The sequence below is a fragment of the Rousettus aegyptiacus genome, unplaced genomic scaffold (assembly GCF_014176215.1).
Source record: "Rousettus aegyptiacus isolate mRouAeg1 unplaced genomic scaffold, mRouAeg1.p scaffold_m13_p_6, whole genome shotgun sequence".
In the NCBI taxonomy this organism is placed as follows: Eukaryota; Metazoa; Chordata; class Mammalia; order Chiroptera; family Pteropodidae; genus Rousettus; species Rousettus aegyptiacus.
This window is the reverse complement of record NW_023416309.1, coordinates 74,248,620-74,274,864: the sequence shown is the minus strand read 5'-3', so window position 1 is coordinate 74,274,864 and position 26,245 is coordinate 74,248,620. Positions and strand designations below refer to the sequence as shown.

Here is a 26,245-nt window from a genome sequence, read left to right as displayed (position 1 = left end):
ACAATCATCTTCTACTTGGCAGCAACTCAGGGTGTAGAAGCCAGCCCAGTGCAAGGGCCTGGGCATTTTCCAGGGAACAAGGGGCTCCCACCTTGTCATTCCGTTCACACAGGAACTTGAGCCTCTGAGCTCGTTTATGCATGAAGACCCCGTCTAGGTGGCCCGTCTCCACAGAGCGGATCTCAATGGCTTTCTCGCCCCAGCCCATTATTTGGTTGGAGCAGATGTAGGCTATGCAAGAAGGGAATTGACAAGCAGTGACTGGGCTGCAGCTCAGCCCTGTACCCTGGCAAGCTCCATGACCCGCAGCTTGAGGGCAGGCACCTCACTTACCCACAGAGGTGGGCATCTCCCCCCACTGAAGCACTACATCTTTAATGATCCGCCCATATGTGTTAACGTAGACACCCTCATCCTCATAGCATAGCAGCATCTCCATGCCGTCAGTGTTGGGGAGGAAGATGATGGCGTGGGGTGTGATCTGGCTCTGGATCTGGGGAGGAGAGGGTGGGTTGGAGTACCTGTAAGTGGGGCCCAGACTGGTGGTCCCTCTCAGCCCACAGCCTTGTCAAGCTTACGTGTACAGGGATATAGATGTCATAGCTGTTTCCTGAGTCCACATCCACAGCATGGAAGCCGGCACTGGAGCCATAGATGACCTTGAGCCGCTGTCCCTCCTCTACTGTCAGGTCAACCAGCAGAGGACGGTGAGGCAGGTCAGCGAAGGACTGTGGAGGAGAGAAGGGCTCAGGGAACACAGGTGGAGGAGTCAGACCTTGGAACGGTGCTGGGGGGTTAGGCTGGGATTACCTTGAAGGCCATAAATTTGTGGTAGGGTTTGGGGGCCCAGGCATACACCTCCACGGAGTTCTTCAGGGCAATGACCAGGAACTTAATGCGTTCATATTTCACTGAGGGCAGGAAAGGAGAGGGATGCTGGGACTTCCCTTCTTGGGTTGCTGGCCCTCTCCCACAGGTCTGTCATTATATCCCAACCCCAGGTCTCTGGCTTAAGGACATTAAGCCCAGGCCCTCATTTCTCTCCTCTCATAAACAAATACGCCCTGGCCCCTCCGTTGTGACTTCCTCACCAACGCGGTAGTGCCCGCAGCCCTCCATGTCCCCCACAGTAGTCCAGCCCTGTTTCTTCTCCACTTCTGGGTCATTGTGCAGAATCTTGTTCCGGAGCCAGGACAAGTAATACACCCGCAGTTTGTTCCTTTTCCCTGCAGGGCAAGGATACACACACATACACATACACACAAACTCCCTCATTGGAGGTCCAAATTCTGCCTCCCCGCCATCCTTTTCTGCATACCACAAGGAGTGAGAAAGTGTTGCCCCACCTTCTGGCTCCTGGACCAAGGTTGCCCTCCTCCCAGGCTGAAGATGGTGAAAGAGAGCTGAGTTGCTGAGCCACCTCCTCCCAGGCCTATACCCTGTCCCCAGACTCCACACACACACCTGAGATGGTGATGAGCAAGTTGAGTCCTTCCAGCACATCCATTTGCTGGAAGCGCCGCCGCCCAATGAGTCCGTATACCTTGCCCTGCCCACTGCGGTCCAGCAACATCAGTCCGTTCTCCGTGCCCACCAGCAGGTTGACACCTGCAACAGGACCCCTTGGGCAGATCAGAGGCAGAGCCAGGCCCTCACCTGACCAGGAGCACAGGGGCACACCAGACCCCTCTTTTCCTTCCTGGCCCTGGCTTACCCCAAAGGGCTGCACAAAGGATCTCGGAATTGAATCGCTTCTTGTACTTCCGAATCTCAGGGGTTTCACTGTGGGCCCGGGTGTTGGTGGGGTTCACGTTGACCACAGAACCTTTCCGCACGTCATACTGCAGCTGATCGAGGCGACCGCCCTCTCCACCCACAAGGGCTGCCAGAGAGAGAGGGGAGGGGAGGTGGACTGCTGCTCCCTTACACGTCTCTTCTTACCCCACCCTTACATTTGTCCTTGGCTCCTCCAAATACTCAGAAGAAAAGAGAAAGATTGGAGAACAAAGGAGATGCATGGAGGACTTGAAACAGAGCCAAAAAGCCTGGCAAAGTCCTTGGCTGCTCTGAGCATTTTTCCTCTTGGGTCAAAGCAGCCTCAGAAGCCCTTGCTGCCTGTTCCAGGGAGGGTGCTCAGGTTAAAGGGAAGATTGTGACTGCTTTGCAAAGCTGTGTCATCAGATGTTCACCTGTGCCCCTCTCCAGGCCTCATGGCAGATCTGTACTCCCATCCTCACCTGTGATGGGGATGGTGTCCCCACTGCCTCCGGGCTGGTAGATCCCTAGGTCCACAAACATCGTGAACGAGCTCTTGCCAGGGGCCTTTACCAGCCCACGAGACTGGTACTATGAAGGTAAGAGTGGTAGACAAGCAAATGAGACCCCAGCCCATGGCCCTTTCCCTGCTACCGTTCCCAGGACCCAGGTCCCCCCGGAACTCTGGCCAACTAGCTCTCAGGCACTCTGCCCAACCACCGCAGTGCCTGAGCACCCCTGGAATCTCCCACCCACTGCCAGTGCTCTCTCCTCACCCCATGGACCTGCCTGCACCTACTTACATCGCTACCTCCATCCTTTGAGGGGGGGCTTTGACCTTTGCTACTCTCAGTGGGAGAGTGGCTAGGTTGGACCACATCGGGCAGGTTTGTGTAACCGTTGCTATCAGAATGCAGCACACATCGCTCCTCTTCAGGAGTCTAAAGGAATAAGGAGGTCAGTGCTGGGACCGAGGAGGGTACACAGCAGGCACTGGGAAAAACGGGGTGCCTACTCACACGCTGGACCACCATGGTGCCACCCCCGTAGGGGGTCTGGGTCCCGCCTATCTCTTCTACATCATGGACTACCATGGTGCTGATGCTGTCTGTGTCCCCATCGCTGCTAAGGGAGAGAGAAAGATCATGAGGCCCTCCAGGCCCTGTCGCCCAAGTGCCACAGGAGCAGGTGAGAGCAAGCCTAGTGCTTTTAGCTTCAGTATCTATTTAAAACGATGCACTCAGCCCTCAACAAGCAGCCTTTGCCTCACTTCTGGGTGACCCATGCCTGGCATCTGGGGAAGGCTGGCTGAAGACAGGCACCTGAGGAGGCCCAACCCCTACTAAAAGGACAGTGGGAGAGAGAGGAACACCAGGTCCTGTACTCCATCTTTAGAGAAGGGGAAGAACTGACCAACATGACAGCCAGGATTCCCACCTCTGGGAAAAGAGGAACCACTTTCTCTCACACTCACCCCAGAGCCCTCTCCTACACCTGCAACCCTTCTCTCTGGGTGCCTCTGATGTGGTAGCGTTCCCACCCCTAGGTCGCCCCCATACCGGGCCCCAGGGGCATCTCTGCTCCCCTCTGATGGTTCGCCATTGCTTTCCTCCTCATCATCCTCACTGCTCTCCACCTCCTCACTGGATGATGAATAGTCCATGGCCTTCTTAGGAGGCCGGGGGGCCTCATCCAAGGTCCGCTCTTTCAGCAACACAAAATCCTGCAGGGAAGGAGCTGTGTGAGGAGGGAAGGGGAGAGGGCAGTGGTACAAAGGATCTCAGAGGAAAAAGGGCAGGGTCAGAGGAGGGGCTTCCACAAGCGGGCCCCTTTCTCACTAACCTCACCAATGGCTCGCTTATAGCTCTGGGAGGGGCCACAGGGGAAGAAGGGCAGCCAGGAATCGGCAGGAGAGAGGTTAAGAAAGGTTAGTAACTGAAAAGTACATCTGTTATCCCACAGCCCATTGTCTCACGCAGATTAATGAAGGTCCCGCCCCGGCATCCAGGATGGAAAGGCTCCACAGCTGGCCCCAAAGCCCCAGACCAACAGAAGGCATGGCCACAGCTGCCACCTGATGACTTACTGCAGGCCGGCCTGGCCGTGAGCGGTGGTCATCAGGCTTGGCTTTGTTCCCGGGGGAGAGCACTGGGGAGCTGTCCAGTTTGGAGGGAGCTGGATATGGCAGGGTAGGAGAAGGGAAGTCACTGATACCTGGATGGGGATGGCCTTAAGCCCATACCCTGCCTGAGCTGACCCCTCAGGCCTGAGCCCCAGAGCTCCATAACATGTTCCACACCCAGCCCAGTCCCCACCCTGCCTCCAAGGGTGTCTTGGTCCCATGCTGCCAAAGGCAGGGCCCACCCTGACAGAGACTGTCCAGGGCCCAGAGCAGGCTGCCAGGCCCAGCTCACATACCTCCCACGCGGTTCCGTTCCAGTGAGCCAGCCTGGGGTAGATGTCCGTGAGAACCGGGGAGGACACTGTCTGAGCGCTCCCAGCCAGGATCGCTCCTCCTGAGGTCAGGGTTACTGTGGGAGAGCAGAAGCAAGGTCAGAGAGACACAGTGCTTCCCTTCCTGGGGGGTTGAGCTGCACCGCAGAGGGAACCATCACCAGAGACGGCAGGTGGCAGAGTTGAGGGTGGGAGTGAGTTGGGGGACAACTCCATTACCTACAGGCGTTGGGCGGGCCAGGGGGCTGAGCAGGGGGCCCAGGAGGCTTGGGGGTCCCCCGCTCTGCCCGCCTTTGCAGATAGATTTGCCAGGCGGAGTTGCTGCGAGGTCTGTGGAGGGAGCACAGGGGTGCCGGGGGCAGGGGCAGGGAGGGGGCTGAGGTGACTGGGTTGGGGTTTACCCACCCCTAAGCGGGTAACCTGGTAAACTCCCCTCTGCCTCCCACCCCACTCCCTAGTCTGCCAACCAACTCCATCCATGTGTTACCTGGCACGAACAGCCTGGGCTGGCCGGGACCCTCCGGCCCCACTGGTGTTAAGGGCAGTAGCAATAGATGAGGTTCTCTGAGGCACCTAAGGAGAGAGAAAAGAGGAGTCAGTGTGGCTGGTACTAGCACTGTGCTAGGCCCTCCACAAACATTTCGTCTGAGACTCTGAAAGGTATTCTCTTGGCTTTTATGCAGAAATAAACTGAGGTCAGGGAAGCTAATGAATTTGTTCAGTTATGGTGCTGAGAAATGGCAAAGCTGGGATTCTAACCCAGAAAGGTTGCCCCTGGTGCTTCCTAAACACTCTGGACATTCTTCCATACCCACTCACCACTGGGATCACTGTGACACATTCATGTGCCATGAGGACAGGGGCCATGGTGGATGCCTTGCCCTTCTCTTCCCTCCCAACCTTGAACCCATCTCCGCCTTGCTGCTCCCTCAACTTCCTCTCTTGCTACAGTTGACCCTCGAATAACATGGGCTTGAACTGTATAAGTCTACTTACATAAAGATTTTTTTCTAAGAAACACACTGTACTATAAATGTATTTCCTCATCCTTATGATTTTCTTGGTAACGTTTTTTTTTTCCAGCTTACTATATTGCAAAAACACATTATATAAAGTATGTATAACATAAAACATGTATTAATCAACTTGTTTGTTATTGGTAAAGCTCTGGTCAACAGAATATTAGTAATTGTTTTGGGGGAATCAAAGAGTTATATGCAGATTTTTGACTGTGTGTGGGGAGCACCCCTAACCCGCGAGTTGTTCAAGGGTCAACTGTGTTTCTCTACTCTTTCCTAGTCATGTAGGGCTGTCCTTACCTTGGGTGGGGCCTCATTATCCTGCCGGACCCAGGCTGGGGGATTAGGGCTGGGGCCAGGCCCTTCAGAGGTGGGATCTGAATTCTGGCGGATGACAGCTCCTCGGGCACTGGGTGTGGCAGTGGGTGTGGGAACAGCAGGGTCGGGTTCGTGGGAGGCTGGGAAGGCAGCCAGGTTTCGGGTGGGCTGGTCCTGCAGGGACTGGGATCGGGGTACAGGCGCTGCATATGGCTTCAGTGGGACCCGGTGTGCCACCAGGCTCTGTGGGGAGAGACCAGGGAGGGTGGGCTGCCTGCTCTGTGCACATCCCCACCAGTGAGCGGGGGACTGGGCTGGAAGGAAGGGGCAAGTAAACCTTCTGGCTTCCAATTATCCATCAAATGAAAGGGGCTCCTAGAGCCTGAAAACAGGTAAGATGTATGAACAGACATACAGCAGCAAGCAAGTGACGTCTCTGCCCACGTATCCTGAGGTCTATGATCCCTGGCTAAGGGTGTGTGTGTACAAGTGTGTATGTGCACACGTGTGTACCTGCACTAAATGAGCCTCCCGATATTTGTGTGTTAATGGCAGGAATGGGGAGAGACTCACCTTGTGCGGTCCCTCCTGGGGCTCCACCGGCCTCTGCATAGGAGGAGTTTGGGAAAGTGGTCCCGGGGGCCCGGGGGAGGCCTGGGGGATGGGGGGCTCAGGCCCTGTGCTGCTTGGCTTGGTCTTGGCCAAGGGAGAGTTCTGTTGCTTGTTCATCCTTGTTCTCTCTTCTACCTGTGATGCGAAACGATGTCAAGCTGGCCAGCTTTCGCTTTCCTGTTCTCAAAATTTAGGTCCCCACCTGCCTTACACTAGCCCTCAGGCCTGTGCTGCAAGCCCCTTTCCCCTTCTCAGTGCCCACCAGTGTGGCATGACCACTTCTTACAGCTCTCAGGCCTCAGGCAAGTGGGACTGAAAGAATGGTGTCTTCAGTGGCAAAGGAGGCAATACCTCTCGGGCCCAGGCTGGTTTGTCGGCAGGGTTAATGCCCCGACCATAATGGTATAGGGGCTTTCTGTCCCCGGGCAGGATTTGCTGCTGCTGCTGTTTCTGAAGCTGCTGTTGCTGCTGCTGCTGCTGCTGCTGCAGGGATTTGAGGTAGGCGTGCTCCTGCTGCAGCTGCCTCTGCAGACGCTCTGACTGCCGCTGTTCCTCCAGCTGCTTCCGCTTGTATTCCTGGGCCCAAGGGTAGGGAGAGAGGGCTCAGCAGGGTGTGGCCCTGGAAGTTAGAGTCGGCATGCCCTTTCTGTCCTCCAACTGCCTAGAGAAGAGATGTCTTCCCTTGATGCTTGGGTGAGTCCCTTCCCCTGAAGTGCTCCCATCCCATTCCAGTAGAGAAGCTCTGAATATGCATCTTCCCAGAGGAAGCTGGGGGACCCCGTTACCAGTAGTAGGGCCTGTTCCTGGAGCAGCTGTTGCTGAAGGATCTCGAGCTGTCGCTGCTCCTCCTCTAGCCTGTGACGAATATATTCCTGGGGGGTGGGGGTTGGGGGGGGGCAAAGGGCAGGGAAAGAGGAAGAGGCGGAGAAGGGGCAGCAGGCGGCGGCAAAGGAGTTGGAAGAGGAGGAAGGGATCAGTGGGGTGAGGATGAGGAGGAGAGCAGGGAAGAGCAATAGAGAGGTCGGAGATGGGATGAGCCCAGCAGAGGGCAGGGAATGAGGCGGAAGCCAGGGTGGAGGACCCATGAGGGAAAGTGGAGGGGAGAAAAGTAAGGGATGGGCAAAGAGATGGGGAATGAAGGCACAGAGACAGGAGGAGGGCAGGGAGCCAGGGTTGGGGGTTGAAGGGTAGGAGAAAACAGAGAGAAAGAGTGAAGCTGGAAAAGATAGGAGGAATCTAGGGGTAGGAAAAGAAAGGGGAAAGGGTATTGGGGAGCAGGGGAGGCAGGCAGCAGGAGCAGGCGGGGAGGCCAGGGAAGCAAGGGGTGTGTGCCGGTGTGCACTGGGGGCGCTGTACCTGCTCCCGCTCCGCCTGCCGCCTCTCCTCTTCTCGCCGCAGGGCTTGCATGTCCTCCAGCCGCCGCTGCTGCTCCTTCTCCTGCAGCTTCCGTTGTTCTCGCTCCCGCCGCTGTTGCTGTAGGTAAAGAGAGATGTGGTCTTAAGGACTGCTCCAGGCACTCAGACAGCACAGCCCTAGAAAGGGGGACCCCAGCCCACTTTCAGGTATCTCCTAGAAAGGGAAATCCTGCTGGACAGTTAGGACAGGTCTTCTTCTCACAAGGGACGATGGTAAGAGAGGATAACTTCAACTTGCTTGGACAAACCTACCTACCCTACACGGAAGCTACACAGGGTCCTGGCTTGTGAAAAATTGCTTATCCAAGGTAGCTGTGGGCTTGGCACCAAAGAGGCTGAGAAGCTGACTGCTGCCCTTGGAGTGGGCCACAATGAACAATATCTTCTACTATACACTCCCCAACCAAACCAACCAACCACAGTCAACAACAACCCTAACATATACTCCCGTGTCTCTGCAAATCCAAATAGAGTGAGCTTTAACAATAGCCTTTGGCCACAAGAGGGCAGCAGGTGCCTATGCACAGAAGAGCAATCAAGAGGCCACGGACTTTGCCAGCTCCTTTGCAAACATCAATAGCTCAGGTTGCATTTTACTTTCACAATCTTTCTGACCAAGAGTCTACCCAAACCCCCTAAAAAAAGAAATAAAAAGATCTCTATTAAAATGAATTTCTCCCACCCACCCCTAGTTAGTCCAACTGACAAGACTACTTTCCAGCAAATCTAAGGTGAAACAAAAGCAATAGGAGAGTCTTAAGAAGGGTCCTTCTTTCATGGTCAGAAAGAAAATGAGAGAAAGGGAAAGGGCGGGGGGCGGGGCACAAGCCCTAAGGCATCATTACAGCTGTGGGAATTTCGCTGTGCCTACTTCTACAGTGAGGATCTGGCAAGCCCGCTCCAGGACATACCCTGGTAGATACAACTTACTGTTAATCAACAACCTGAAAACAATATTTACTAAAAGAAATCTACACTAGGTTCACTTGTTAGCAGGCTTTCTTGCAAATTATTTTTTCTTCAACAAAGATAGAGGCCTGCTTTGGGGAGCAGTACATGGACGGTGTGGATGCTTCTATCTCCTGTTATTTAGATAAATTTTTTGTTAAGCCCAGCTCTCCATGAACTTTGAAATCATGTAACTGTTTCAACAAAAATCTAATCACTAAAGGCCTTTTTAAAAAAACCAACGTATACCTTTCCTTTCCCATCATGCTCCCCTGCAAAATAAATACATTCAAATAGCTATGCATACAGGTACATATACTTTTAAAACTGGTGATGTCAAAAAAAAAAAAAATGGCAGAAAATTCTCTATTAAAATGAATTTCTCCCACCTCCAATTAGTCCAAATGACAAGACTACTTTCCAGCAAATTTAAGACAAAACAATTAAAAAGAGGGTCTTTAGAAGGATCTTCAGAACAGACAACTGTGTGACAGTTAGATACCTAGGGGCCTGAAATGTTTGTACATAGACCCCTAGGTCCCTGAAATTTCAGATAAATGGGGCTAGACAAACCCAGAGTGGAGGTTTATATGTAGAAACAAGGACAGTGGCACTCCTGTCCCTGGGGAACCTGTATGGCTTTTCAGAAATAGCTCTGCTCTGAATGGATGCTGACAGCACAACCATCCACACAGGGCTGGCGAGGGGGACGGTCTGCCTGGGGGCTGGGCCTCTAAGAGAGGACAGAGCCTTTCCACACAAGTCTGATGAAAGGGGTGAGAAAGTCCCCGCTTGCTCTCTATTCTCCCTGCTCCCCAAAAGGAACCATGGATGGGACCGGGATAGGTTGCTGAGCCAGACCTGGACTAGGCCCTTCCAGGACAGCCCCACCTCCTCAACACGCCGCCGCTCCTCCTTCTGTTCCTCGATGCGGCGCTGCCGCTGGTGCAGGAGGTGCTTGATGTGCGCTTCAGGGTCTCGTTGCTGTTGCTGCTGCAGCTGCTGCTGCTGTTGCTTTAAAGCCTCCGAGTTGCTCTTATTCTCCTGCTGGAGCCGCAGAAATTCCCGGCGTAGCGTGGACTCACCGGGCACATTCATAATGGAGCTGGGTCAGGGTGGCATAGTTGGAGGTTGGGGTCAGAACCTCACCCCAGAGAGTTAGGCCATTTCCTATTCTCATGCCTGGGGAGCCCACTGGGTAGGTGACTTACCTGGACCAGACAGTGCCTCTGGTCACTTCAGAGGACCAGGAGAACTGCCCAGTCTTGAGCCCTGTCTTCTTATAATATCCTAGCCCGCAGCCTCGAATCACTCTCTCCCCAACTCTTGCTCATTTCATTTGTTCCATTTCTTCTCAGCACTCAGAGATTGTTTTAAGGTCTCTAACTCTGTACCTACTACTCCCAGATTAATAGTCCCCAAGCCAAGGACCAATGATGTCCCCTCAGATAGAAAGTGATGGCTCCCAACCTCCACCTGCCAAGCCTACCTTGGCTCTCCTTCCTCTCCATGGCTGTCATCTTCTTCTTCGCTGCCGCTATACTCATATTCTGTCTCCTCTGCAGGGGGGGAGATCACTGCTATTTCTTCACCCAGTGCCCCAGACCCCACCCTGGGCTAGAGAAACCTTAGATGGGGATAACCAATAAGATCTGTCTGGATGGCCACACACATAGGTCCCCACCCACCTCCTTGAAGCAATGGGGTCTCAGGTTTGGGCCTGGACAGAAGTGGGGATTAGACCCCATAGTGGTTGGGATGTGGTTGAATGAGCACACACACTTACATATGCATGTGCTCAACAGAAAGCTTTTGGCAGGATGTAAAAGGACCACACTTATTTGGGAAATTAACTTGGATCGGTGGTAAAGAGAAAAACCCCTCTGGGGTTGGAAGTTTGGGAAAGATCTCTTTGGACAGGGAAAGCTGGGGCCTAGCAGGGGAGCATGAAGTGAAACCAGGAAGAGCAAGGGCTAGAGAAGAGAAGCAGGGGCTGAAGCGTGTCCTGAGACCCACCACTTCCTTCCTTATCCACTTACCTTTCTCACCCCGCTTCTTCCGGGATCGGTCAATGTGGTCTTTGAGCTGGATGCGGACCTGCCGCTCTGTGGGCTGGTCTCGGATGAAGGGAAACTTTAGCAGTTGCTCTGTTGGTGGGCGGCTCAGGTAGGTCTTGATGAGACACGTGTCAATGAAGTCAATAAACTTCTTAGACCTGGAGATAATAGTGGCTTACTAGGGGGTCCCCTTGGAAGGGGGTGGATCACAGGAAGAAGATGAGAGATCATTCACCCAAAAGCCACCTTGACTTCCCTCTTGCGTTCTCCATATTCCAATACCAGCAACCCCCAATGCTTTGGCTTCAGTGTGGCCCCCTCCCAATATCTCTTCCATGGTGCAGCCCCAAGCCTAAACACAGACTAAGGCAGGAGTGGCATTGTCCAGAGACCTTTCTAGATACCAAACCCCCAGAGACATACCATTTCTTGGACTTGAGCCTGGGTGGCGGGTTCCGAGGGATAAGGAAGAGGGCTCGCATTGGGTGCATATCACATAGAGCTGGGACACATGAGAGATATCATCAGTACCTTTGCTATGCTGAGCCTGAAGAAGCCCTCACTTTGACCTCCCATGACCCGCCTCCTTCCTATAGCCGCTTTTTGGGCCCTCCCTTTTCTCCCACTCTGCACTTACGGGGGGCTCCCTCTGCCATCTCGATAGCTGTGATTCCTAGAGACCAAATGTCACTCTATGGAGGGGAAAGAAGAGGGACAGGTGAATGTTCCCAATAACTCTCTTTACCTACAATCCCTAGCCTCTTCAGGACCATTTCTTGGTCCACTTCCACACCCCTTCCTGAGGCCCCTCTCCTCTAACCCCGCACTGTCCTCCAACTCACCCAATATTCCCGTCCACACCTGCCACAAAATGTTCCCCAACCCCTCACAGCTAACATATCATTAGAGTCTCATTTGTCTCCCAAACTGCTCAAGCCCCCAATACTTTCAGTCTATCCATCAGCCCCATCTCACTTCCTGCCCTTGGCTGCCTCCATGTTCCACCTTTCTATTCCATACCCTGTAATCATAGGTGGCATCAGGGTTCTCATCACAGGCGATGACCTCTGGGGCCATCCAGTAGGGGGTCCCAATGAAAGTGTTCCGCCTGCCCACGGTGCGGTCCAGCTGAGCACTCACCCCAAAATCCACTGGGAAGATAGTGGGAGGGGTCATAATAGGGCATCACATCTGCTCCCCTCAGACTCAGCATACGCACGTCCCCAGCTGAGGTCCTTCCCCTACCCAGACACTCCTCGGCACCTATTCCACCCCATCAACATCCTAAAACCCTGACCCAGTCTATGTCTTAGGGAAAAACCAAGGAGAAAGGACCAAGGGACAACATTCCAGGTCGAAAAAATTCCCATCTCCCTAGATGGACCTGCGCAGCACCTGGGACATTAACAGGTAGCAAGGCAAAAACTTCTTGAGTGATATTCAGAAGAGGCAGGACATCCCAGGGAAGGAACCAGAGAAAGGATCAAGCCTCCAGGTAGTGAGACTCAAGCTACCAGGGAAAAAAAGGAGCCTCTTATTCTGTCCTGGAGATGAGAGGGCCCCGTCTGCCTGGAAGGAATCTGCGCACCTAGCTTGACCTCAGCATTCTCTGTCAGCAGCACGTTCTGCCCCTTGATGTCTCTGTGGATCACCTTGTGGGCGTGGAGATGGGCCAGACCCTGGGGCAGGAGAGTGGGGCAAATTAGCCTTGGTGTTGGAGGGGGTGGGAAAGGGCGAGGACTTGGGGCTGAGATGAGGGTAGGGGAAGCCATTATTCTGGATGAGGCTGGGCTGAAGGAGCAGCCTGTCTCTACCATGTGCCCAAAGTACAGGCTAAGCTTTCCTGGGGAGCTTCTTTAGAGTGGTGGCTCCCAGGAATTCCCAGCAGCTTGAGGGTTGCAAGGAGAAGTGGAAGAGCTTGGAAACAGAGGTGTTTGTCTCCAAGTTTGAGAATCCCCAAGGTTAGGACTCTCTGTCTCCACCCTCTACCCCCATCAGGCCATCTCCTCCTCAGTGCAGGGAGGGTCCATGCCCAGGAGCAGGAGGCAAGGGGAGTGGCCTGGTGCTCACCCGGAGAATCTCCCTGCAGATATAGGCAATACAGTCCTCCTTCAGGGTGTTCCCTTTTGTGTTCTTTACCAGGTCCGTCACGGAACCAGCACCACAGAACTCCATCACCAGCTATGGTCCCAGGGAGTAGCAGAAGGAAAAGCGTCAGTCAGGCAAGGCCTCTTTCCCCTGCCGGCCCCCTGGAGGAGAACCAGAGGGCTTGGGGCCAAAACTGGTATGAGCTGGAGGGCAAGGGCCACATGCCCCCTCACAAAGGCCACAGAATTTCCTAAGATTAGGAGATAAAAGGGAAGGGAATATAGTTGGAAAAGACAGGGAAGGTAAGTCTGGGTCCAGAGTAGGAGCCCAAGGAATTCCTAAAACTAGACAAAATGATGTGGGTATGTGCATTTTCCTCAGGAAGGGTCCAATGCTTCCATCAGATCTTCAATGGAGCCCCAAACTCCATAACAGTTAAGTACTGCTCTGGAGTAAGGTCAGCAAACTATGGCCAGTGAACTAAGCATGGTTTTTACATTGGAAAAAATTGAAAGAAACATATACAATTCAATTTTAGTATCCTAAATAAAGTTTTTTGGGAATATAGTGATATCCATTCATTTATGTATCTATGGCTGCTTTCACAGTATAATGGCTGAGCTGAGTAGCTGTGATAGACAGTATACCCACAAAGCCCCAAATATTTACTATCTAGACCTGCACAGAAGAAGTCTGCTAACCTGTGACCCAGAGGCAAGAAAGGGGCTAGAATCAGCAATTCTCCAAGTCTGCTAGAGACAAAACAGTACATAGGGTCTACCAGAGAGCTGCAGAGGGAACCTGGTAGAACTTTGAAGAAACTCTGCAAAAGAGGCAGGGCCAAGGCAGGGAGATGAGAAGAGCCCTGTGGCATCTCTAGAGAATCACTAAGACCCAGAGAGGCAAGTGCCAAATGGGAAGACTCCCTGGGGATCAGCATGCCTGTCCAAATGTTTTCACTGTATATTTTCAAAAAGCCACACTCAAAACAGAGAAAGGCTGGATGAAATATGGATATCTGCATATGTGATACAGGTTATTTGCATAGGCTCCACATCTAGGCCCTGGCAGCACTGTGCAGTGGGTGGACAATGCACAACAGACCTGGAAGGGGGCGTCTAGTGACTGGTGCCTGGCTTCTAGTCAAGGATCTCACACTACACACAGTCGTCAGGTAAATCTACCTGACACATAACTCACCTTTCTTTGTGTGTACAAGAAAGAGAGAAAGAGAAAGAAGAGAGGGTGGGGGAGAGAGAGTGGAAAGAGAAACTGTGTCTTCAAAAAGATTAAGTGCTTAAGAGGAAGGACCTGACTTATTCTTATCTGTGCAGGGTACAAAGAAGGTGCTCAGTAAGTACTCATCTGGCAACTGCTGGGAGGGGAGATCTGGCATGAGTTCCAACACGCCTGTCCCCAGCCACTGCCATGCTCTCTGCTGCTCTCTCCTCCAGATTGGCTGAGAACTCAGGGAGGCTGAGGAATCAGCTGGCACCAGTGCCCAGGTAGGGAGGGCAAATGACTTAGGAATGCTCTGGGCCAGGAGGGAATTTGTGGGAGTCCAAAGGAGCTTCAGCAAGCTCTGGTTAGAACATTCGTCCAGAGGGCTTGTGTACTGCCAGGAGGACTCCAAGTCCTGTCATTTCCCGCAAATATTTTGGTCTGTTGCTTTCCCAGGAGCTGTGCCAAGGCAGGAGAACTGATGGAATAACCTCCCTGTGGTCTCTTCCAGCCCTTGCTAGGATTACATTGTTCGCTACTTATGAAGTACCTGATGGACACAAGGTAAGGTACTGGTCAGGGCCAAAGTGGGAGCAAACCCCAAAACCCCTGCCACCAAAACATTAGAGAACAAGAAGCTACAAAGTGTGAGGGGCTCTGTGTGGCTCAGGAGGTTCCTCAATCTGGACACAGGAGAGGCTGTGTAAACTGAATGGAGGGCTAGCAAGAGGAGACTCTGAGCACTGATGCTGAGTTCCAACCAAGCAGCCTTGGAGACAAGAAAGGGCAATGAGGGGCAGGGGGATAGGTCAAAGGACACTTACCCAGAGCTGGTCGTCGTTTCCAGGGGGACTCTTCTTGATGAAGGCCCCATAGTAGGTAGCAATGTTGCGGTGGTGAGAGTACTTTTTCAACATGTTGATCTCCTGTTTGATCTCTTCTTCTTCGTCCTAGGTGAATGTGAGGTGAGTCCCCTTCTCAATGTTCTGACCCACCCCCTTTGCCCCATGTAGCTCCCTACCTCTGTGACATCCATGACCTTGATGGCAGCCAGCTGCCCAGTCTTGACATGACGACCCTATGGACAGAGAGATGGGCATGGAGAGATCTGGGTCCATGCTCAAGGAGGGTTTAATTCTGAGAGAGGCCACACCCTTTGGCTATTTTCTGCCTTATACGGTGCCACTCATGATGGTTAGACACCTCAATTTATGGGTTGGTCATAGGGGCAGGCAATCATAGGGCTGCAGAAAAACTACCAAGCCTGGATTTCCAAGTTCTGCACTTGATAAAGATGAAGGGTCTCCTCCCCTAAAACACTCAAGGGAGATGAATGAAAGACACTTATGTTTTCTGTTCCAGCCTCTCTGGCTTGGACTTCCTACAGTTTGAAAGATAGAGTGGGAATGAAAGATACCTTCTCCATCCTCAGATGGAGCTGAAGGGAGCTGGGGGAGGAGGCTGAGGAGAAAGGACTTTCACCTCTCTGCATCTTCTATGCAAAACAAGCTTCTTTCTGACCAGCCTCCTCTGAACAGGAGGCCTTTCCTAAGATCTTCCAACATCCCCTACCCCGCCCCCCTCCCCAGGCTTTTTATTATTATTGACAAGTAAGAATAAAGAGAGAACTGAGATTTTTAGGGAACTGAGGGAAGCAGAAGGGTCTAACGACGTGTCGATGGCCCCATCACCAGTGTTAATGGAGAAGAAACTTCTTTTAAAGGATGTCTCTGACATTCTGCTCCCTCCTCCCTCCTGAAATTCCTAGCAGGAGCCATATTAGGCTTGGACAGGAAAAGTCCATGGCTTCCTGGGGAAGAGCAGGATGAGGGAAGGCAGCCCCTCATGAGGATGAACATGGGTATTGCCAGACCATGGATTATTTTTATCCTCAGCCATCGTTCAAGACCCCAAGCCCAGAGAGGCAGTAGAACACAGAGCTATGGTTTCCATGGCAACGACTAGGCAAGAGATGGGAAAATGGGGGGAGCGGAACGCCCTTTTCCCAAAGCTTACATGGAGGAAGGGTAAGAGTAAGGCAGGTGGTCCCAGTGACCCAGGAAACAGGGACCTGAGATGCACAGGAGACTTTTGAAAAGACCCAGAATCGTGGCTGGAGACAAAGAAGCCAGCATGTGCTCCGGGGGCCTCCAGCTCTGGGGCAGCATTCACTTTGAACATCCCTCTGCTGCAGCTACCTCCCCCAACTCAAATATGACCAGTGGTCAGGCCATGTGAGAGGGCTGGGCTGGCCAGGCTAAAAGCTACAATCAGTGGCTGAGGAAATGCAACTTTTGTGGGAGAGAGGCAGCCTCAAAAGCAGAAAGCCTGAGTTCTGGCTCCAGCTATGCTACAGGCCAGCTGTGGGAGCTCAAGAAAGTCATTTCCCCTACGCAGAAGGTCACACATTAGATCCCACCCACTGCAAATCCTGGGTGTCTCTGTGGTCTTGGGAGAAGCCAAACCTTCACCTTTGGCCTGAGCTCTGCTCTGAACTTCCAGGTGATCTCAGACACATATGTCTCCATACCCTTCTAATTTCTTTCACGTGTCTCTTTCTCAAACTCCACTCTGCTCCAGGTCTGTTCTTTGCTACACCCAGGACTAGTTCTAATCTCATTCATAGACCAGCAAAAACGTTCCACTTCTTGCTGCTTCCTTCTCTCATTACTTTTATTCTTCTCTCTTCTTTCTCCCTTTCGCAGGGCTCCAGCCTCTGCAATCTCTCATAGCCCCTCAAATCTCCTGACCTGGAGCCCACTTCTTCCACCCCTCCTGAAGGGACCCACAGAAGACAGTCACACTTCTGCACCATTAGTCTCACCTTGTATACTTGTCCATAAGTTCCATTGCCGACCACCTCCACCAGCTCAAAGATTCCGGCAGGGTCCTAGGAGGAGGGGAGGAAGAGAAAGAATAAAGTGTCAGGACTTCAGAAAAAGTTTGTGTAGCTGGAGTTGCAGGCGGAGGCGCATTATTTAATCAGAAGAGGAGAATGAAGACTAATATATTATGAGGGGCCTGCAGGGGGAACTCTGATGACCAGCTACCCTTCCCTTTTCCTGGATTGGTTCAGAGTTCATTCATGTTCAATGGGAAAAGTCAGGAGATGAGAGGAAACAGAAGCCAGAGCCAGATGGCTTTTCAAAGACATGCTCCTGATTTTCAACTCCATGACAAACTCTGAAAATCTGTAGCTTGTCTACAAAGCAGGGAGCTTGAGTACCCATTCCTGGGATTGGTGTCAACTTTAAATGACCCATAAATGCTTAAGACAGTGGTGCCTGGCCCAGAACGTGTGTGCAATAAAAGCTACTTACGATAATTATTATTTTTTAAAAGCAGGGCTAAGGAAAGCTAGCAGGGAGTTGGAATTTGAAAGCTACTATCCTTTTGTCTTTTTCTTCCTTCCCAGTGCTGAAACAGAGGGCTTCCAAACCAGTGTTTGGGGCATTTAAGGAGGTAGAAAGGACCTCCAGGTGGGGAAGGAGAGGGGACAGTGAGAAGGCCACTGGGAGGGGTATGTGAGAAGGGAGAACTTTCAGTTCCTACTTTTCTGAGCCAGGCAGTACTAGGAGGAGAGGGCCCGAAGGGCTCAGACAAAGCCTCTAAAGAGGTTCATTGCCTGCTGGGCTGAGAGCAGGCAGCCTGGCTGAGCAGCACAGCTGCAGGGAGGCCGCCTACACCCTGCTGGCAAGACTTCTTTTTTGAGAGAGAAGCTGGGAGTTGGAGCTGCAAGCACAGAGTAAGCCTGGCCCCAGTGCTGTCCACACTTCTGCGCAAATACAAACCAACAAGCCCCATTCCACCACCTGCAGGCAGGACTGAGGGGAGGCACAAAATGAGGATATCAGGAAACAAACTCTCCAGGCAACGCTTGGGCCTCTCTGCTGATAATTCCAAAGATACGGAATCTGAAAGTCCTTTCTCCTTGATTTTGAAAACCAGTATAGAGTTTCTTAAAAAAAAAAATTGTTCCCCCTTAATCCACTGAAGTAGGCATATAGAACATATCTTGGGCATACTGGAGACCAGGGAGACACCAGCCCCAGGCTTTTTAAAAGAACATCCTCACTGTACACTGTTTCTGTACATTTTCTCAGAGAGAGAGGAACTGGAGAACTGGAAATGTACTTCCTCTATCAGAGCACGTATTATCATGCAGTAATTGTATATTTACTTGTCTATAAATTCCTGGAAGAAAGGGACTGAGTCCTCTTTGCTCACCAGTGTGTCCAATACCTAGCCCAGAGCCTAGCACACAAAAGCCTGAAAGGACATACCAATCCTGCTCCAGGGGGATACGTGATACAAGTTGAAGAGAGTTGTTTCTACCAGCTCTGAAGGGGCTTGCATTGACCAAACCAGAATCTCACGGTCCTGTGTTAAATGATTTAGCTCCAGCTGAAGTTACTTAAAAAAAAAAAAAAAAAAGAACAGTTCTAAAAAAATCTTCCACAGGAAAGGAAGATATTGTCCCTGTAGCGTGGGGGACTAATAAGAGGTTTGTCTGAAACTGAGAGCCACAAGGAACCTAGAAGATGGTATTTTTTCTATCTGCAAGTCCAGACTTAGAGGAAAGAAACACAGTTCCCTAAAAATCTCCCCAAAGAAGAGCTCATCCATTTTGACGCCTCTTAATTGACTATTGGGAAGTACTTTTCTCCATCTAACTCAGTTCTTTCTGGGATGTACAGAAACAGGAAAAGAACCTTTGGTTCTTTTGATTTTCTGGATGCTCCTAATCTAAGAGAGAAAATATGACAGGCCTGTAAGAGTTATAATGATACACTACCAACAACTCAAAAGCACAAACGGATTTCATTTTAATTTTGTAATCTTAGCTCCGAATCTGTTTCCCTTCCTATATGTTTGGGAGGCACTGAGGGATGAAAAAGCAATCTTTGAGATCAGACACAGTGGATTCAGATACAGATTTAACAGTTTCATGCCCATTTCCTGACCCATAGAAAAGATGACACATACCTGAAAGGGTTATTCTGAGAATTAGGCTGAGACCTGCATGTGACACAGCAGTTACAGTACCTAACATCCTCTAAAAGGCCATTCCCTCTCCATTTTTCAAGAGCAGCACTATTCCCACACCAAAATCCTGCCTGTATACTCCCCTTCCTTCCTTCTCCACATCAGTCACCATATCCTTTCTCTCTTCGAAATATCCCTGTTTGTCTCTTCCTCTCAAATCCTAAAGTTGCCGCAAGACCAATCCCTTTTCTTCTCCCTGCCTCACCACTCTTCTTCCTTCTATTGCCACTGCCCAATTTAACCCTCCTAATACAGTGTTTTCCTAATTTCACTCTTCTACCTGGAACCAGCTTACAGAAGAAAGTTCAAATACCTCAGCCTGATTAAAAAAAAAAAAAAAGTTGCCTAATCATTAGCCTACCAATAAATGTTTTCTTAGTGAGTGTCTACATCTAACCCTGCACTGGGCCAGGCTCTAATAAGGGAAAATAAGGCAACTTTCTCTTCTTTCATTCATCCATTAAGTATTTATTAAGCACCGATTGAGTGATGACTCCTCAATTAGGCACAACAGGGAGCTGAGCGATATACGAGAAACATGGAAGGTCCCTCAAGGTCTTTCTAACTTTACAGACAGGCCCAAAACCCCAGTGCAGACACGTGGCAGTATATGATTATATATGCCAGAAGAGCAGCTGGAAGTGCTCAAGGCATTAAGAAAATGCTTAGTACAGGGGAAAGAGCACTAGGGAGCGCCTTTCTAGGGAGAACTTTAGCATTAGCTGTGTGTCCCTGAGCAGGTATTTCACTGTTTGGGGCCTTATCATCCTTATATAAACTAAGAGGGGGTTGGATTGGGTAAAAACTGTTTCATGGTTTCAGGGGACAGAATTAAATTCAGGTTGGAAATCTCAAGCGGGCTTCTCAGAGGAGATGGTGTCTGAGCTGGGCTTTGGAGGCTGGCTAAGTTTTCAATTGGTGATAAGAGTTTAAGTGGGGGAAGGCCATGCCATATTAAGGGGCAGCAGTTTGGGTTTGGACATGGAGTTTGAGATGTTAGGGAACGTGTGGGAGTAAATGTCTATCAGGCAGTTAGAAAATAAGGGTAAAGAAATAAATATTTAGAGGATATTCACGAGTGTGAGAGTTGAACACAGGAAACAAGATGTCCGGGGAGAGAAGAAAAGGATAAAAGAGCAAAGGCCAGTCTCTGAGGAATGGTCATGTGCTACACGTTGGAAAGCAGGAGAACAGGCATCAGAAGAGGAGACGGTCAAAGAGGACTGAGAAAAATGACCTGGAATTAGCACCTAGGGTACCACTGGAAACTTCTGCAGAAGGCTGGAGGACAGGGGGTGATGAGGCAGTGAAGGCTATGGATGCGGTACCTTCTCTGGTGAAGGCTAACTTTAAGAGAAAGGGAGGAAATCAGATGATGGCTAGAAGAGGCAGAGGCAGACAAAAGGATTTTCAGAATAGGGAAGATTTCTCATGCTTGGGGAAGGGAAGAAGTCAGAGAGGAAATTGATGATGCTCGGTGAATTGATTTTTTAATGACATATATGTATATGTATGTATGAATGTATGTATTCCATAGTACATAAACTGTATCTTCCACTGGTTTACATAGTGATAAAACATAACAGTGCCTATTCCTCTCTTATACACATACCCAAGGATTCAGAATGCCCAGAAATGCATTACAGTTCAAATATGATTTATGCTTGATCTGGTTTCGAATGTGGGCCCTTCAAATATGCACCTGCCCGTGTGCTTGCTCACCCTGTTTGGTGGCAATTTAGAAGAGGCACCTGCAGAGGAAGGTGTACTGCTCTGGGGAAGCTACCAGGTAAGCAGTCCTGGCTTGCTCCCTGCAAGTGAACACAGCTCTGTAACGATGCTGTTGTAGACCTTCTCCTGCTCTTTCTCTTGGTGCTCACTGTTTTCAGTAGTCTGATTCTTATCCAGTTAGGGAGGTGGGAAGGGATGGGGACAAGGGTATAGGTAATCAGTGAGAGGAGGGACAGAGAAGGATAGGAAGAGATGGAAAGTGAAGAGATACTGCTCTGTTGAGGTAAAGAGGAAGGAAGATGAAAGAGTTCCATAAATACCTGATGACCTTGACTTTAATGATTGCATCAGAGGGAAGATCATCTGCTAAGTAGGAGTACGGGGCCTGAATGAGGTATAAAAGACACTACACAGGGGGAACAGACACTACACAGGGTACTTTAGGGCAGTGGTCCTCAACCTTTTTGGCACCAGGGACTGGTTTCCTGGAAGACAATATTTTCATGGACCATGGGGAGGTGGGGGATGGTTTCAGGATAATTCAAGTGCATAACCTTTTTGTGCACTTTATTTCTATTATTATTAAATTGTAATATATAATGAAATAATTATACAACTCATCATAATTCAGAATCAGATGCCATGAGATGCAGCTGTACAACTGAAGTACATCAACTCACTTGCCACTATAAAGCCTGCCACCAGATACAGCTTCATTGTCACTTGCCACTCACTGATGGGGTTTGATATGAGTCTTCAAGCAATTGATTTATTACGGTCTCTGTGCAGTAAAACCTCTCTGCTAATGTTAATCTGTATTTGCAGTCGCTTCCCAGAGCTAGCATCACTGCCTCGGCTCCACCTCAGGTCATATGGCATTAGATTCTCAAAAGGAGCGCACGACCTAGGTCCCTCGCGTGCACAATTCACAATAGGGTTTGCACTCCTATGAGAATCTAATGCGTGATGATCTGAGGTGGGGCTGAGGCGATAATGCTAGTGCTGGGAAGTGGATGAAGCTTTGTTTGTTCATCCACCACTCATCTCCTGCTGTACGGTTTGGTTCAGTTCCTAACAGGCCATGGACTGCTACCAGTCCCTGGCCCGGGGGTTGGGGACCCCTGCTTTAGGGTACTGATTCTCAAAATTCATGCTATGTAAGACTCATTTAGGAAGAAGACACCTAGTATCGGGCTCCAGAGATTCTGATTTAGCACACAGGTCTGGGGTGAGGAGCAAGTAATCTGTGTATTTAATGGATCTCCTAGGCAATTCTAATGCAGAGGGCAGTGCGCCTGTTTTGAAAAACACTGCATTTTAGGGAGTTATTAACAGGTGAATGGAAGGTGTAGGATTAACCATGAGCAGGTTAGGGATCTGAGAGAAGTCAGGTAGCCTGAACAGTGGTAGGGGAACAAGCACTACTCTGGATGATCAACTACTGCTCTCTCCTATAATAACTCTACAATGCCTCTAAACTTACTGCCCATTTTTTATATGTTCAAGTGCCCAACCATGCTTAAAAACCACCTTTCTCCTCTCAGCCAAGCCAAATTCCAAGATTTTTTTTTCAGGAAGTCTTCCCTAGCTACTCTAGTCCACCACAAGCTATCCCATCCATGAATTTCAACCTCAGTTTCACATACTAATTTAATCTCTACCATGAGTTTGAGTTTCTCAAGAATAGGACTAACTGGATATGTATTTTTTAAATAATCTAAAAACGAGACAAGGTTGTTGACTCTTGTCACTTCTATTCGCTTCAAATGTTATGCTAGAGGTTCTTCTAGTCAGAGCCATTAGGCAAGAAAAAGAAATAATAGGCATCTGGATTGGAAGGAAAGAAGTAAAACTGTGCAGATGACATAATCTGACATGCTGAAAATCCTAAGAAATTCACTAAAAATCTATTAGAAATAATCAAAGAATTCGGCGAGGTTGCATGATACAACTGCATTTCTATATATTACAATGAATAATCCAAAAATGAAATTAACAATCCTATTTACAAAAAAATACATTTAACCAAAGTAGTATACATGTACACTGAAAACTACAAAACTCTGTTGAAAAAAATTAAAGGCCTAAGTAAATGGAAAGATATGCCATGTTTATGGATTAGAAAACTTAATATTGTTATGCTCTACAGATTCAATGCACTTCTATCATAATTCCAGCTGGCTTTTTGAGGAAACTGACAAGCTTATCCTAAAAATCATACAGAAATACAAGAGATCCAGAAGAGACAAACAACCTTGTAAATGAGTAACAAAGTTAGAAGACTCACATTTCCTAATTTCAAAACTTACTATAGAGCTACAGTAATCAAGACTGTGTGATACTGGAATAAAGACTGACATATAGATCAATGGACTAGAATTGAGAATCCAAAAATAAACTCCTAAATTTGTGGTCAATTAATTTTTGATGAGTACCAAGACCATTCAATAGTCTTTCAACAAGTGCTAGGACAACTAGATATCCACATGCAAAATAATGAAGTTGGACCTCTACCTTATACCATTAAAATAAAACAAAACAAAACAAAAAAAACCGAACAAACCTGTAAATGGATCACAGACCTAAAAATGTAAGAGCTAAAATCATAAAGTTCTTAAAAGAAGACATATGAGGAAATCTTCATAACCATGGACTAGGCAATGATTTCTTACAGATACACTACAAACACCAGCAACGACAACAAAAAAAGATAAACTGGACTTCCTTAAAATTAAAAACTTTTGTGCTTCAAAGAATACTATCAAGAAAGTGAAAAGGCCACCCTGAACGTGCCTGATCCTGTCTGATCTTGGAAGCTAAGCAGGGTTGGGCCTGGTTAGTATATGGATGGGAGACCACCTAGGAAGACCAGGTGCTGTAGGCATTAGGAAAAGAAAGAAAAAGAAAGAAAGAGAAAAGAAAACCCACAGAATGGGAGAAAACATTTGCAAATTATATATCAGATAAGAGACATATCTAAGGGACTTAGACCTGATAAGAGACTTGTACCCAGAATTAAAAAAAAAAAGACTTCTCAATAATAAAATAACTCAATAATAAAAAGACAAACAACTCAATTTAATAATGGGCAAAGAATCTGAATAGGTGTTTTTCCAAAGATAATATGGTGGCTAATAAACACATGAAACTATGTTCAACATCATTAGTCACTAGGCAAATCCAAACCAACACCACTAGATACCACTTCACATCCATTAAGATTCCTAGAATAAAAAGGATGAACAATAACAAACGAAGATGCAGAGAACTTGGAACCTTCACATCCATATTGCTGGTAGGAATATAAAATGAAGTCACTTTGGAAAACGGTTTGGCAATTCCTCGAAATGCAGAACAAATAGTTACATATGACCCAGCAATTCTACTCCTAGGCAGATACCCAAGAAAATTGAAAACATATGTTCACACAAAAATTTGTACATGAAATGTTCATAGTGACATTATTCATAATAGCCAAAAAGTAGAAACAACCTAAATGCCCACCAACTGATGAATGGATAAATGTGATATATCCATACAATGAAATATCATTTGGCAGTAAGAAGGTATGAAGTAATGATACATATGCTACAACACAGATGAACCTTGAAAACATGTTAAAATGAAGCCAGTCAAAAAAAGGGCACATATCACATGGCTCCATTTATGTGTAGCACTCATAAGAGGCAAATCCAGAGGGAAAGGAAGTAGATTAGTAGTTTCCAGGGACTGGATAGAGGTGGGAATGCATGGTGATTGGTAATGCATACTGGGTTTTATTTGGGGCTAATGAAAATGTTCTGATATTAGATAGTGGTGATGGCAGGTCTGCAAATACACTAAAAACACTTAAACATATTTTAAAAGGATGAATTTTGTAGTATGTGAATTATATATCAATAAAGCTGTTATTAAAAATAATAATCCTAAAGAGAGTCACAAGTACAAACTTCCAGTTATAAAATAAGTCATAGGGATGTAATGTATGACATGATGACTACAGTTAGTAACACTAAATTGCATATTTGAAAGTTACGAAGAGAGTAAATCTTAAAAGTTCTTATAAGAAAATAAAAATTCTCTAACTATGTATGGTGATGGATGTTGATTGGACTTACTGTGATGATCCTTTCCCAGTATATGTGTCAAGTCACTGTGTTGTACACTTGAACCTAATGCAATGTTATATGTGAAATACACCTCAATAATAAATAATAATCCCAAGAGTACTTCCGATAGCATTCAATAAATTATGTTGATTAGTGACAGTTTCTATTCTAAGAAAGCCACCCTACTAACATAAAGTGCTCAAAGTGCTTCTGGTCTAATAACACAAATGAGAAAGTCCCGAGACAAACACAGAAAATGGTGAAATACAGCCACTTATATGATTAAAAGTTAGGCAAACCGGTTTCTATTCTTGTCTCTAACAGGTTGTGTGTCTGGGGCAAGTTACTTAATCTCTCTGGGTCCCCTTTTAACAGGATAGGAAAGCTTCCCAGTTCCAACTCTATGATTCTAAATGCTCAAGTCCACACTCCATAAAGCTGCCAACCTAACAACTATGCATTACTTCCTTACTATGTGCCAGAAGCTGTGTTAGGTTCAGAAATACAGTAGTGAATAAAATGGAGCAGTCCCTGTCGTAATGGTGTTTACATTTTGATGGGGGAGGCAGACGTTAAACAACTCAACAATTAATTGTTTAATTATAACTGTTGCACATCTTACATACTATGGAAAAGTACTCTGTGAAAGGAGAACAAACTTGCCCAAGTCTGGGGAATTAGGGAAAGGTTCACTCAAGACACCATATTTAAACTGGGGTCTAAAAGCATTCCCAGTACTATTCTCTGAGCAATGAATGCTATTTTCTGTCCCATCCTTGTGGTCCTTATCTTTACTATCTTACGTGCTCTCCCAGATTTTCTGTCTCAGAGGTCTCTTTCATTGCCCACCCTCCCCATATCTCCTAAATAATTGCATAGCTAGCAGTTTTAAATCATTTTTTTTCTGGTGCTTTTGTGCACTTCAGAAGTATAATCTCTTAAACTCTGAGGTTGATGCTGTTGGTACATTCATTTCACAGGTAAAGGAAGTTTAGAGCAATTAAATGACTTGCCCTGAGTTACACACAACCAGGAAGTGGTAGAGCCAAGGTCTGACCTCAAAAGTTTGACTCTAATGCCTGCTTTAACCTGTTCATAGCATCTGTTGCCTAAGGGACCAGGTTTTCAACCTTTGTTGCTCCAAACATAGCTCATGAGTCCAAGAAAAGGGTTCATGATCCAAGGATAGCCACTCCAAGACTGATTCAAGACTGAAGAAAAAAGATGAACCAGGACAGAGGACAAATTTCTCCCTCAGGCTTTCCAACTAGAACCCAGAGGGAAGATGTCAGATAGTACACAGAGTCTGGCCTGAAGAGACCATTATAATCTCAGGGAAAAGAAAGCTGAAAACAAAGTAGAGTGCGGAGACGAAATAAGAGTTCAGGGAGGGAGATGGAAGAGGGAAAAAGATTGACTGACTGATTCTAGCTGTTCCTTGGTGTTACCGTGAATCCAGAACTACCCTACAG

At 48.4% G+C, this 26,245-nt stretch overlaps 1 protein-coding gene across 10 annotated transcripts in view; it reads right to left on the bottom strand.

The window, feature by feature from the left end:
- The window catches only part of MINK1 (misshapen like kinase 1), a 50,676-nt gene that overhangs the window by 1,097 nt on the left and 23,334 nt on the right, over positions 1 to 26,245 (bottom strand). Inside the window, exons 2-33 of one of the 10 annotated variants that reach the window (XM_016142007.2) lie at positions 16,712 to 16,777; positions 14,909 to 14,965; positions 14,712 to 14,837; positions 12,649 to 12,759; positions 12,167 to 12,257; positions 11,599 to 11,729; positions 11,216 to 11,270; positions 11,002 to 11,080; positions 10,561 to 10,736; positions 10,011 to 10,080; positions 9,413 to 9,626; positions 7,515 to 7,631; positions 6,944 to 7,030; positions 6,510 to 6,734; positions 6,120 to 6,293; positions 5,529 to 5,789; positions 4,697 to 4,782; positions 4,429 to 4,539; positions 4,174 to 4,286; positions 3,842 to 3,930; positions 3,598 to 3,621; positions 3,315 to 3,478; positions 2,775 to 2,880; positions 2,559 to 2,696; positions 2,238 to 2,346; positions 1,715 to 1,882; positions 1,465 to 1,608; positions 1,092 to 1,226; positions 811 to 911; positions 579 to 728; positions 334 to 493; positions 92 to 231 (exon numbers count right to left, since the gene is read on the bottom strand). In XM_016142007.2, the coding sequence (XP_015997493.2) occupies positions 92 to 231; positions 334 to 493; positions 579 to 728; positions 811 to 911; positions 1,092 to 1,226; positions 1,465 to 1,608; positions 1,715 to 1,882; positions 2,238 to 2,346; positions 2,559 to 2,696; positions 2,775 to 2,880; positions 3,315 to 3,478; positions 3,598 to 3,621; positions 3,842 to 3,930; positions 4,174 to 4,286; positions 4,429 to 4,539; positions 4,697 to 4,782; positions 5,529 to 5,789; positions 6,120 to 6,293; positions 6,510 to 6,734; positions 6,944 to 7,030; positions 7,515 to 7,631; positions 9,413 to 9,626; positions 10,011 to 10,080; positions 10,561 to 10,736; positions 11,002 to 11,080; positions 11,216 to 11,270; positions 11,599 to 11,729; positions 12,167 to 12,257; positions 12,649 to 12,759; positions 14,712 to 14,837; positions 14,909 to 14,965; positions 16,712 to 16,777 (3,978 nt within the window). Of the gene's footprint in view, positions 1 to 91; positions 232 to 333; positions 494 to 578; positions 729 to 810; positions 912 to 1,091; positions 1,227 to 1,464; positions 1,623 to 1,714; positions 1,883 to 2,237; positions 2,347 to 2,558; positions 2,697 to 2,774; positions 2,881 to 3,314; positions 3,479 to 3,597; positions 3,622 to 3,841; positions 3,931 to 4,173; positions 4,287 to 4,428; positions 4,540 to 4,696; positions 4,783 to 5,528; positions 5,790 to 6,119; positions 6,294 to 6,509; positions 6,735 to 6,943; positions 7,031 to 7,514; positions 7,632 to 9,412; positions 9,627 to 10,010; positions 10,081 to 10,560; positions 10,737 to 11,001; positions 11,081 to 11,215; positions 11,271 to 11,598; positions 11,730 to 12,166; positions 12,258 to 12,648; positions 12,760 to 14,711; positions 14,838 to 14,908; positions 14,966 to 16,711; positions 16,778 to 26,245 lie in introns of those variants that run through there. The other 9 variants (XM_016142008.2, XM_016142009.2, XM_016142012.2 and 6 more) reach the window with 9 other exon arrangements.